General features: G+C 34.8%; 3 protein-coding genes across 4 annotated transcripts; 1 reads left to right on the plus strand and 2 right to left on the minus strand.

The window, feature by feature from the left end:
* Positions 1 to 1069: 1069 nt before the first annotated feature.
* LOC140965901 (serine/threonine-protein phosphatase PP1 isozyme 2-like) lies at positions 1070 to 5721 on the minus strand. Of its 2 annotated transcripts, none has more exons than XM_073426136.1 (4): positions 5396 to 5721; positions 2182 to 2741; positions 1871 to 2092; positions 1070 to 1512 (listed from the first exon to the last, which is right to left on the minus strand). In XM_073426136.1, the coding sequence occupies exons 1-4, from the start codon at positions 5568 to 5570 to the stop codon at positions 1471 to 1473; spliced, it is 999 nt and encodes a 332-aa protein (XP_073282237.1). In that variant the 5' UTR covers positions 5571 to 5721; the 3' UTR covers positions 1070 to 1470. The 2 variants fall into 2 exon arrangements, with proteins under 2 accessions (XP_073282237.1, XP_073282238.1); XM_073426137.1 differs by having other exon boundaries at positions 1070 to 1446; positions 5396 to 5720.
* Positions 5722 to 7439: 1718 nt separating this feature from the next.
* On the plus strand, positions 7440 to 10502 carry LOC140965902 (uncharacterized). The gene is made up of 7 exons (XM_073426139.1): positions 7440 to 7509; positions 7551 to 7696; positions 8764 to 8907; positions 9272 to 9339; positions 9462 to 9512; positions 9660 to 9719; positions 9830 to 10502. Exons 2-7 carry the CDS (start codon positions 7564 to 7566, stop codon positions 10172 to 10174), a joined length of 801 nt encoding a protein of 266 aa, XP_073282240.1. The 5' UTR covers positions 7440 to 7509; positions 7551 to 7563; the 3' UTR covers positions 10175 to 10502.
* Positions 10503 to 10563: 61 nt separating this feature from the next.
* LOC140965900 (uncharacterized) lies at positions 10564 to 12617 on the minus strand. Its single transcript, XM_073426135.1, has one exon. The coding sequence runs from the start codon at positions 12565 to 12567 to the stop codon at positions 10585 to 10587; it is 1983 nt and encodes a 660-aa protein (XP_073282236.1). The 5' UTR covers positions 12568 to 12617; the 3' UTR covers positions 10564 to 10584.
* Positions 12618 to 12840: the final 223 nt, after the last annotated feature.

Here is a 12840-nt window from a genome sequence, read left to right on the forward strand (position 1 = left end):
AGAAAGCACATATATAATATTGGGATGCGCAATCTACGAAATTTGCGAAGAATTGTTCGTGTCAACATGAGGGGGAGTTTACGTGACTGCACTCTTTTTCCCTTACTATGGTTTTTATCCCAATGGGTTTTTCCTAGTAAGGTTTTTAACGAGGCAGTATAAAAACACGTAATGTATACAATCATTATGATCATCATCACAAGGGGGAGTGTTGAAAAATTATTTAAAAATGTGTTAAATATTTGTGTTGAAAATGTGAATGTTGAATGTTGAAAATTAGGTAAAATTAGGTGTTGAATATTGAAAATTAGTGTGTGATGATGTAGGTAATGATGTATTTTATTTTTGGATTATTTGTAAAAATTTTCTATAAATAGATCTCTCATTTGTGAAGAAAATCACAATTGAGTTGAGAGAAAAATNATCAACTTGGAATATATTTTTGGAATAAATATTTTAAATGAGAAAAAAATTAAAGAATTGGATCTCTTAATCATGTTTAGTGCCAAGGTTCCACATGTCTAAATTTTCTGGTGGGGCATTTTAGTTCATAGATTCCATATATATTTTCTAGTGCGAAAATGAAATTGGGGGGTTGGGGTGGGGAATATATAAAAATAATATAGTGGACATGGATACACAAAATTATAATAATTATTATTTTTGTTCATATATTCTTACAAAAGGTGATTATAAAACAATATTAATTTAATACAATAAAATCTAGAAAAAGCTAACTACTACCGAAGCAACCAGGTACAATATCAAAAGTTTTAAATGCATAACATATTTACCAAAATTCAAGTTAAAAATGGCAAAAAAAAAAAAGATAAAATTTTAATTATTGTTATTTAATTAGTTATGTAAACATCATAGTGAGAAAAAAAAAAATACTACGGATAGAGTGTTGTTCTTTTCAATTAATAGGACGGTGCTCTGATGGCTTGTAGTTATCTAGCACTACGGTCTTGAGTTTGTGACGAGATTTTAATTGCAATAGTCACTTGTAATAAACCATCTCTAAACTCAAAAAAAGCTCGAACGAAAATAACGGCAAACTGGCTACAGGTGGTGATAATACAGTGAAAAATCATAAAACCATTCACTAAAACATTTTATGATCAACAGAGAACACTTTACATTATACAGAGACGGATTTAGGCAGTGTTTCGACATCTCGGTATTTAGCTTTTGCAGCATGCGTGAACGCATCACAAAAGATCCAACTCCCCCAATAGATTGGGAAACTACACGAAAGGTTGAAATTATTACAGTCGTCCCAGTTTTCTTCTGGTATCTTCTACACATAATTTCTGGTCTGAGAGCACCCAGGTGAAAGCGATGGTCAAAGTCGAAGACGACTCATCTTCCATTAGCGTCATACACAACGCTTACATTGTTTTTTTAGGAAAATCGATTTCATCCTATTTTTCTACCAAGAAATGACTGCAAAGATAAATGAAACTGGAATTAATATTGTTGTTTTGGTCTGAAAAGTGGAGATATACTTTCCTGAAAACACCCACAAAACACACCATTAGAGGGGTAACAATCTATAGTTCACAAGGTTAGATTCTCACTCCATAATTTGTTTATGTGTCGATCTATGTAGCAATGTGTATAACATGACTTCACATTAATTAACGCAACAGGCATATCTCACTTCATTCAATATAGAAACATCCAACACCATAGAGAAGTAAAATGAACGCAGAACAAGATATGCACAGAATGAGTGGTATGAATATTGAAATTCTCGAAAGCAAATAATGACAACATTGATTTAGGCATAAGATACATAACATCAAAGCTCGAAGACGTGATAAAGAATAATGACGGTGTTTCAGAATTGACTAATACAAGATTGTACCTTCGTTTTTGGTTGTGGAGTGGCCAGCTTTGTTGTAGTTGTACTCCCAAATCCAAACTTAGGCTTCTTCTCAGCCGGCTTTAATATTTGGAAAGAGCACATCAAAGTCTCGTCAACACTCATCATTGCTCCAGCATTGTCAAATTCTCCACAGTAATTAGGTGCCGAGAATATTGTAACGAGTTGTCTATCAGCGAAGAACTCATATCCATCCTCAACTACCTGTAATAATTCTGATGACCAATTGATAACCAGAATTCTGTATTCATATCAATAAAAACATAAGGTAATAAATAACATACAGTCCAAACCTGGTGGGCACGACAAATAAGATCAAGATCATGTTTTTGAAGAAAATCTGTCACCTTATCAGAACCAAAGGTGTATGACACTCCCCTATCATTCACACCCCATCCCCGGACTTCTTTACTGGGATCGGACCAAAGAAGATCGCATAATAAACCAGTTTCAGGAACATCTGTAGGACGATGTAGATTTCTAATTTGGTCCAAATCTTGCAGATCAGGAGAAAGTCCTCCATGCATGCACAATATCTTTTCATCTATTAGAGCCGCAACAGGTAGACAATTAAAACAATCTGTGAATATTTTCCACAGTCGTACATTAAATCTTCTTTTGCACTCGTCATAAAATCCATATATACGATTGACCGATGCACATTCGTGGTTGCCCCTTAGCAAGAAGAAATTTTCAGGATACTTTATTTTATAGGCGAGTAGAAGGCAAATTGTTTCTAAACCTTGCTTCCCACGATCTACATAATCCCCCAAGAATAAGTAATTAGATTTTGGCGGCAACCCCCCATATTCGAACAGTCTAAGAAGATCAGAATATTGACCATGAATATCCCCTGTAAAATATGTTATTAGAATAAGCAAGGCCAAAAGAATAATAACAGCTTGATAGAAAATATAATAAACAAAACTTTGAATTAATCGATAATGATCGGCCATAAAACTTAATTTGAGGGAAAAAACGAGACATGAGGAGCATGTGCTTGACTTCTACAGGAAAACCAATAAATAATGACCCACAGAATGAGAATAAAACTACCACCTTGACTTCTACCATATGAACACATGAGACAATATTTTAAACAAGCAATCAGCCCAAGTAAATATAAAAATAAGTCGGCATTCAATACTAATTGCGCCAACCTGAAATTCAATTATCGAAAAATAATTGGTGAGGGATACATGCTCATTAAGAATATTCCGGCAGCATGTACCTGTTGGACTAAAATGATTTAAGTGAATAAATTACCAACCACAAACACAATTGCGACGCTATAGAAGATAACTGGGAACCTGAGGCATTTATCTAGAAGTATCTCGTGCTCTTTACCCTGAGCTGTTCCAACATGAGAATACGAGGATGGAACATTAACACAATTTCCAAAACCACGAGAAAATACTCAGAATATAAGATAAAACAGCAAAACATGTGTACATTTACATAGAAACACAAACAGCACCACTTCAACACGTGCCTATCTGATTTTGAAAATGAAATATTCCAGTGTTCCAGTACGAGAAAAGAGGCATTTATTCTAAAAATTTCACATCTATGATCTAACCCCGAGACTTTTCATTATAAAACCATCGCTGATGCAACTCATGATTGTCATACAGAAGACTGACAACAATTTATCAAGACTTTAGAGTAACTTTTAACTGCAAATATCTTAGAAGATCAAACAATGTTTGAGCCAATGATATGTGAAAAGCAGGGAATGAAGCAGACCACTTCCTTATAATATGATAAAAGGTGCTCTAGGAACAAATGATTCTAAGTCTGAAGTCTCCCACCGACTCAGTATTTTAATAATTAAATTATTAGAGGTCTTGGATCTCTAGAGTTCCAAAACATGTTTAAAACAACAAGCAGGCAGTATAGTACTTATCACCACATCACCATCATACCTCGACACCAGGATCCTTTCCCATTCAAAATTTTCAGCATTCACCAACACAACAAAGTTTGGGCCAAACTATCCGTCAAATAAAGAGCAGCAAGTTGATAGCGTGGTAACACAGAGATGGATTTCATTGCAGTGCTTGGAAATAGAAGCATTCATAGAACATTGTAAGGTTTAAACCTGTCCTTGTGCCAAAACATAGCCCAAGGAAACAGATGCATAGTAAGAGCTTAAGAGGCAAGAATTTTTTTTCTTAATCAAGTCCAACAGTCAAATTCATCAAGTCTCTGAGTTTCATGAAAAATCAAGAATGGTACTTTCCTCAAAGAAAATGCTCCACGAGGATAATCATACTAAGAAAGAACGGTATATGAACACCTAAAGTCTAAACTGTTAAAAGGATGCCACCCACTACTGAGGGAAAAGGTTATCCCATAGTTAATTAAAAATTTAAACGATTAAAATCACCATTTAATAAAAAATGTCAAAAAATGAATCTATCATAAACATATATTAGTCCAAGTCAGAATTTGTGTCCTTTTTATGGGTAATATTTGGGTAGTAAGTGATTTTTCAGTTTAAAACTACAAAAAACTTAAATAGGAGGATGCCACATCCTCCAATTATGCCTTCCTATATTTATTAATGAACTCGTTTTGCACAAAAAGAGAGAAAGAAAAATTATGTCAGACGTAGTAATAAAAAGAGCAGAACATAGGGTAACATCAGACAAAGATTTCCAGTCAAATGTCCAAGCATTGGTAGCCATCGCATTCGAGCATCTTCACACGAGGCTGAACAATGGCCTCCATACACCCAACTAACAATGTAAAAGAAAGGGCAGGAGTTATAGATTCTGTAATCATGAAATATGTCTTGCATGCTAGAGAATGCAGTTATATTTCGGGAAAGATCCCATTAGTCCTTCCACAAATCGCAATCATCGTAATTATACTTTTTCCTACAATAAGAATTATCAACACCCTTAGGTATTATAAGCAATAAATATAAAAGAGGAAGTACAAAAAGTTTCTAGCTTCCAATTGTTAAGCTTTTAGACGCAAGCCAACCAAATTAAACCCCTTTTACAAGGTCAAGCTCAACGTTACACATGAATCCACTGTTATCATCCAGTACAAAGTGATAGAACAAAATGACATGATTCTCGGAAGAGATAAACCTTAAAAACAAGTTGTCATTACGTGGTCATACACATAAGGTGGGATTTCTCACACAAAAATCCCTTACTTAAAACGAGAAATTCAAACTCATAAATCTTTCGGGGCGTTTAGTTACCTGGCCTCGGTCAACTTTTCATTTTGAATAATAACCGAAATAGTGTATTTCAATGCATCCATTTTAAATCAATGATATTCCACTTCAAGTAAAAAAAAAATAAAAATTAGGCGTTCAAGACAGGAAAATTAAATTGAAAAAACAAACGCATAGACATATCGAGAAAATCAAGAAATTTCAACAAGACCACCACCAATTAAGCAGTAAATTAACGAAAAGAACCCCATGAAACCAAAAACCCATCTCAAATATACGTAGAAAAACAGCCTAAATTCTTAGTAAAATCATACCGCAGATCTTAATGGGTGCCTCGAGGTCGAGAAGATTAGGCTGTTTCAAGAAAATCTCCTTGGACTGCAAACAAAGATGCTTGATCTCTGCCTCCGAAAGCTGAACCTGCTTCCCAGGCCTCCCTTTCACCTCCAACAAACGGTTGATAACATCATCAAGCGACGCCGAGTCCATATCCCGTTCCAAAATCCAAAAAATTTGGATACAAACAAACTTAAATCAAGGAAGGAAGTTACTGAATTTTCCAGGCTTGGGAATTCTTCGTGTAATCAAGATTGACTAAATTCGAGGGTTCAAAATGAAGACTTTAGATTTTGAATTATTTTTTTTTATTTCACACATTTTAAAACATTCATGTCCACTCTACGCGTCCACTATCCGTACCACTCTTGTTTCTTTCTTTCTTTATTTATTTTTAAAAAAATTCATTTTAATTTTTATATTATGACTTAATTTTAAAAGTCATTTAATTTTTATATTATGACTTTTATTTTGAATTTTTGTATGTTTTAAATTATTTCTAATCGACTCTCAAAACACACATAGAATAATATTTATATATCATTTTGCTGAATATCAATTTTGATATTTATTATATGTCATATATAATTGGTAAAATACACAATCGAATCTTGGTTTTTTTAGCTCAAAGATAGAAAAAATAAATTTATACAAATATTTATCAAGTTCTAGTAAATACATATTTTTAGAATTTTTTTAAATCTTTTCATGTTTATTATGTTCCACTTTAAAGTAGATATGTTTGGAATTTTTTTAAAAAAATTTGCTCCTTTTTTAAAAAGGCAAAAACTTGTATGAGACGGTCTCACGGGTCGTATTTGTGAGACGGATCTCTTATTTGGGTCGTCCATAAAAAAATATTACTTTTTATGCTAAGAGCATTACTTTTTAGTGTGAATATGAGTAGGGTTGACCCGTCTCACGGATTAAGATCCGGGAGACGGTCTCACATGAGACCTACTCTTTTAAAAAAATTGTTCATTCTTCCATCCTTTTTTATCTATTTTTGCATTCTACTATAAATATGTATAGCTTGCGAAACATTCATCGAGTTCGTTTTGTATTATCAAATCAATTTTCGAATATTTGTTTCGAGTAACTTTGCATGCTTTTTAGAGAGTTTTTGACTAACTTATCTGCTCTAAAAATTTGTTTATATATTTTTTTAAAGAACTTATATGCTATCAAAATAAGTTATTTTTTTAAAAAAATTGGGTTATCTAATCTTATTTTTTTAAGATATTATCTGAATATTTTTTAAGACGAAATTAATAACTAAATAAATAAAAACACTAAAATATAAAAATATTGATGATATATATTGCTGTATTTATTTTCATAATATTTAATTAATGTGTTAAAAATAATTATTGTCTTATTTTTAATGTCATGTATTTTAAAAAAAAATCTTATAATATCAAACACATCAATATATTTAAGATTTATTATTTTATTTTTATCCAAACACTTTAACAATTTATTTTTAAAACAAACTTATTCAATTTATAAGTTCCTAAAATATCTCATAAGTAGTTTTTTTTTTTAAAAAAAAAAACTAGTTAAATAACATGTTGACATTGTTTTCAATCGACGTCTTGAGTTTTATCGCATTATAAGAAAGAAATTAATTATAATATTTTCGTTAAATAATCTTTGTGTAAAACTCTAGGGTTATACTAAAATTAATTTCTTTTAAAAAATATAATAATTTTTATATTATAGGTGATATGATCATTTAAAAACTAAAAGTGTAGATAAAGATTTTTTTTAAAAAAAATTAGGATATGTTAGTTATATATTAAATATAAATTCATGAAAATAAGTTTGTATGATATTTTTAATAAATAAAAGAAATTTTTGTATAAATTGAGAAGATTATTTATGATTTATTTTATAAACTTGTATTTTGATTATGAAACAATTTTAAAATTTCAAACGCTTACATAAAAATAAAAATCGGATAAAGCTATTAGATTCCAAAACTACGAGCATCACGACCTCGGTATAAAAGCTCTCTGCCTCCATACCTAAATCAAACGAAAGATCAAACTGCAAAGGGGATACTTTGATATTTAAGCCTCAATTGGTTTCTAATTCGGTCGAAGGGTCGCACGTTCCAATTTTCCTAGATCCAAGATAATCATCCATGGGAAGCAGGAACCGAGCAGAATCATCAAACTACAGAAACCCATGTCTGACGATGCATCAGCCATGGGCTTCTTTACTTGTTTATGGGATTAAACGAATTGAAGGAAGATCTTGGCCTTCCCCTATTACAGGTGGGTGCTATTATGCAAAAGAAAGTGCTTTTTCAGTTTATTCAAATTTTTTTTTTGCTTCCTTTCCAATTATTTCACCTGTAACTGATGGCTAAACTCTTTTTGAGTTTGGCTGTTTTGGTTATTATTTTGTTATTTTTTCGGCACCTCTTTGTCTCTTGTTTTTCGTCAAGTTTTAATTTTTCTCACTTTGTGAATCTCACGGGTTTGCGTGGCTTGGATGGGATCTTTTCGATTGCTTATCTTTTACTTTCTTTTTTGATTGTGGGAAAGGGTACATTGGATTGGAAAATCTATTATTTCGAGTAAAATTATGTATAAAACACGATCTTCCCAACCTTGATTACCCCTGCTGCCGTGTCCGTGGTGTTCTTTTGAATTGCGGACGTCACCATAGGTTTTTGTCAAATTTGAATAACCTGATTGAGTAAATCTTGTCATGCTCGGAGTAAAAATTGGATCAGTTTCCTTCTGAAAAACAATGATAAGTAAAAAACTAAAAATTCGTGGAAAGAACTTTTGTAAAGCAAATATATTTTTACCTGAAATTTTATATTACCTTCCAAATTTCTCAAAAGGGTTTTCGTTTTATTTGCAAGTGCGATGTTGGTAGGTTAGAAGCTTTTTACTCTGGTTCCAGATCTAACTGCCGCTTAACATTCATGCTATATCGTTTTTGAAGTTATACAATGCAGCATGTCTGCCCTTGTCGAGCGAGTAAGTTGTCGAGACTCTTAGTTTCGGCTATCATCAGTCTTCCAAAGAGTAAGATGGATGATCAAATGTGATCATGGGTATGTATCATTAGATCACTAATTTCTGGGATTCTAGGACCACTTCGTAAGACTCTTACCAGTTACTATAGCCAATTTCAACAAAGTATACCTTGTGAAACGTCCCTGACACTAGCTTTTGTTTTACTTTTCACTGGTGGTTTTCTTAGTGATAGCATGATGATGTTCTAGCATGACTAGTATGTGAATTTGTGAGTTGCGTTCTCACAAGAAAATGTGCTTTTGCGTTTGTGAAAACATAGAAAATAACGCTTTTTGGTTTTCTTCCCAAAGGGCGTCTCTGGATTCATGCTGCTGGAAAGGTCCCAGAACCAGAGACAATCAAAGCGATGGAGGACTTCTACAGAGAAATATATGCAATGGATGGAGTAACAGATGTCAAGTTTCCGGAGCATTATCCAGTCTCAAAACTTCTAGGTATATTGTTGATTACGTACATAACCATCTTCATATGGTCAGGATGTCGGGTAAAAGTAACCTTTTCCTCCTCTCTATACATGTTTTGTAATAAGAAGATCCAAAGGCGCGAATATTTTGTTGGGTGAAGCTAGAGCTTCGTCTCGCAAAAGTTGGAACTGCTGTAATGGCATAAAATATGCACACCCGATTCTCATGTTAAAATTTATTTCCTTATTTGGAAAAAAGAAATATATCTCACAATATCAATTTGAGATAACACTGAAACCCCATTTACCTCTCTAAATGCTGAAAAACCACTACCAATTCTGGCATTTCGTGGGTTCTGTTTATTTAGCTTATCTGAAACCTGGTTTTTTCATAGGTTGCGTGGAGGTTGTTGGTTGTGTTACCTGTGATGAGTTAGTAAGCTGGGAAGCTATAAATGCAGGGGTGCGCACATCAAATCTTATACTATGACTTATAAATTTGAACTCTGTCGATTCCAATATTTATGTAGCTTTTGTTGGGCAGCATTGTATTTTTTACACATATCTCAAATCTTCTTTCTGCAGGTACGAGTAGAAGGGCAAACAGCATTCTGTTGGCTTTGTGAGCGTCCACAGGTTTGTTTCTAAGTTCTTTCCTGTCATCTGTTTCCTATGTTTTTCTCGAGGCTTTCAATATTTATCATATGCCCCGCCTATTTGAGTTTCTTGTTGGATTCTTGTATTATCTCTGTCAATGAATAAATTATTGCTTGATTCTCACAGAAACTCGTCGTACCATTTGAGATGCGTGGTTACCAAGGAGTATATAATCTGGAACGTAAGGTAACGAGCTGAAATAATATCCCCATCTTCCAACCTATTTCATTTTTTCTTCGATCTTTTCCCTGGTTTTGTTTCATAATCTTGCTTATATTTCACTCCTTACTGGCTAGATATATGAATCGGCAGTTAGAGGCCTCATGACTGTTAAACCCCCATTACGGGTTAAGTTTCCGCTTCCAGATCCGCGAGATCCTTACTCTTTGAAACCTGGATTGCTGGCTTCTTCTTCAAATGAGTCTAGTGTATCGCAACTCGAGAAACCTCCAAGTCTAGTGGAAGCTATCGCTGGTGCAAGGGCAGCTGCTACACAATTTTCAAAAAACAACGGGTCCCAACCCAAAAAGAGGATTAGTACTGACGGCAGCATTATGGGAGTATCCACGAGAACAAGTTCTAGAGAATGGGTTCCAAAAGTTGACAATGCATCAGAAAGATCAAATGCCAAGAATTTATAAAAACAGATGCAAACTTATGTATGATAATCTTTTATTTCTTTGATTATTTTGTAGTTTTGTTAAGAAGAGAGCATAATTAATTGGTTTGAATTCGGTGATAACTTAGCAAATGAGTTATGAAACTTTATTGTGACCAGGTTAAATTTTTGGTATTGCTTTAGAAAGAAACGAGTGGCATGTTCTGGATGTTGTTCATTATACTTCGGAGTATGTGCACATATCTAATGTGGTTCCTAGGAACCACTGATAACATCTTGACGGTGCTTGTATTTCAGCCATGTGTTTTTTGTTGTTAAATCAACCGACAACTGTGGTAAATTGGCGTATTGATCTTGATTTTTTTCTCATTCATGGATTGAACTAAATTGACAAAAACATCTCATATCCCATACATGCAAATTTTCATCTATTCAATCATGCACAACGAGTTTCTGATACAGGTCACCAGATATAGCAGCATCCATGGTAGCTTCGGGATTCATTTCTCCACCTGGTGATGCTTTGTTGCCATCATCACTAGCAAGCTTACTAGCATCTTCCGGTGAAATTTCCCCCCCTTCCTCCAAGAAAAGGGTTAGCATATTCTTGGAAAAGCCACTAACCAAAGCAACCCCATTTTGTGTAGCAGTCACAGGGGTAGCAGAAGAGTCCCTAAGGTTCCAAAACACAATCTCGGGCACATTTTCATATCCCTTCTCCCGAAATTTCCTCTGTGTCACCATATAATCTGTTTCCCATGGACTCACAGAGGCTTCATCAAACTCCATGTCGCTAAAAACAAACAGCCTTTTTATCATCTTATCCTCGCCCAAGTTTCCGTCAACTGCAACTTCCAAAATCCTGTCGAAAACCCTTTGGAAATCGGTGTTATAACCTGCATCCATGTTCCGGATAAACTCTGTCTTGGACCTGAGATTACCAGGTTTAATCAAATGCAGCTCAGGTTCCGCACTAAATGTTATCACATGCCCTTTCCATGGCTCTTCACTAAGTTCAGAAACTAGTAACCCAAGAGCAACAGCGACTTCCATTGGAGTACCATACATGCTACCCGAAACATCACAAACTGCAAGACAATTCGTCAATTTCCCCTTCTTCAGCAGGTCATCTACAATTCGTTTCCACTGCAACTCTGAGACAATGGCTGCTCCACTGCTGCCTTTACTATTCTTTTCGATAATCTCATGAGGAAGCAACGCCCCTGCCGTAATCTTTGCATTCCCAGCCTTCACATTCTCAAGATATTCTTTAAACCTTTTATTGTCCCTGTGCAAGAAAATATCAGTGTAATTCCTCATTGCCACCGATGCAACACGTTCGTATGGAACCGCTTCCCATTGTTTCGCACTCATATACACCTCAGGCAATTTCAAGACCTGATGCAGCGGAACAAGAACTTCTTTTCTCAGCCTATTTCTCACCATAAATACATACTGATCTTCACCTATGCCGTCATATTCCGGTGACGATTCAAGTGGAAAAAGTATTTTAGCTATGTTCTTGCACATCAAAGTGGCCTTATCATATGAAGAATCAATGGTGGGACACCATTTCGCTGCAAGACTAATTTTGTTAAATTCATTCGAATTCAGAGCTTGTATATCGGATTTCAACAACTCCGCAAAAAGGGCTGAAATCTTATCATGCAAGAACCTATAGTTGGCATCTTGATCATACCTTTCTTCAGCTCTTTTTGACATATTCGACACCTTCAAATGCTTCAATTTCCTTGCTTTCTCCATTTCTTCTTTCACTTTTACGGCATTAGCAGCTACCCTTTTCTCCCTTGGAACTCTAGCCCTCAGTAACCGCTTCTCGTCCGCCTCCTTCGGATCATCACTTTTTTCCTTCTTTTTAGCACAAAAGTAATGTTTCCTCGTTCTCCTCTTCCCCTTCTTACTGCTCCTCCAAGCACTTTTCTTCTCCGCTCGAATCTCGGGCCCTTCAAGAAGCCTGTATAGGATCTCAACGAGATCCTTAAAGTATCCAAACTGCGCAATAACCTTCAGATTACACGCCAAAGTTTTCGGATGGTTCTGATGCATCCAAAGCGCCGCAGCGTAGAAACCTTCCTTGTCTGATTTCCCGGTACCTCTAACACCCCTCAGATTGCAGATCAATTTCAGTGTTGTGACAGGATCGTGGTCCCAAGAAATTTTCAATCTTTCAACTACAGACTCAGGGGGTGTGTTTGGTACTATGTGGAAAAAAAAGTCCAAACAAGGGTTACCAGAGGACAAGAAGGTTGCTGAAGCATTTTCAGTATAGCCCATTGAGGGAAATGGAGGGTTAAGATTCAGGTCTGCCGTTTCCGATTCGAGGTAATCCATGGTGCAGTTATCGCCGTCGGTGGCGGCGAGGCTCTGGAATTCTGGTGGAGTTGTGGAAGACATTTTGCTTATTATCTTGTGATGTCTTGATTTAACTATTGAGGCTTATGTAAGTAATATTTTTCTTGGGGTCCAAGGATTTAATGAGCTGGTCGATCGTAATTAAATGTATATTTAATTTCATAGATCCGAATTATAGGGTATGCGTTTACTAGTGAACAATCTTTTCTAGATATTTCTTTTTTATTTTTTTAGAAACCTATTTATATATACATGATTGCATTTCCTATCCATAATCAAATATATTTGCACTCCTTAAAGTTTACATGTATTTTT

The sequence above is a fragment of the Primulina huaijiensis genome, unplaced genomic scaffold (genome assembly GCF_012295235.1).
Source record: "Primulina huaijiensis isolate GDHJ02 unplaced genomic scaffold, ASM1229523v2 scaffold16617, whole genome shotgun sequence".
Lineage (NCBI taxonomy): Eukaryota > Viridiplantae > Streptophyta > Magnoliopsida > Lamiales > Gesneriaceae > Primulina > Primulina huaijiensis.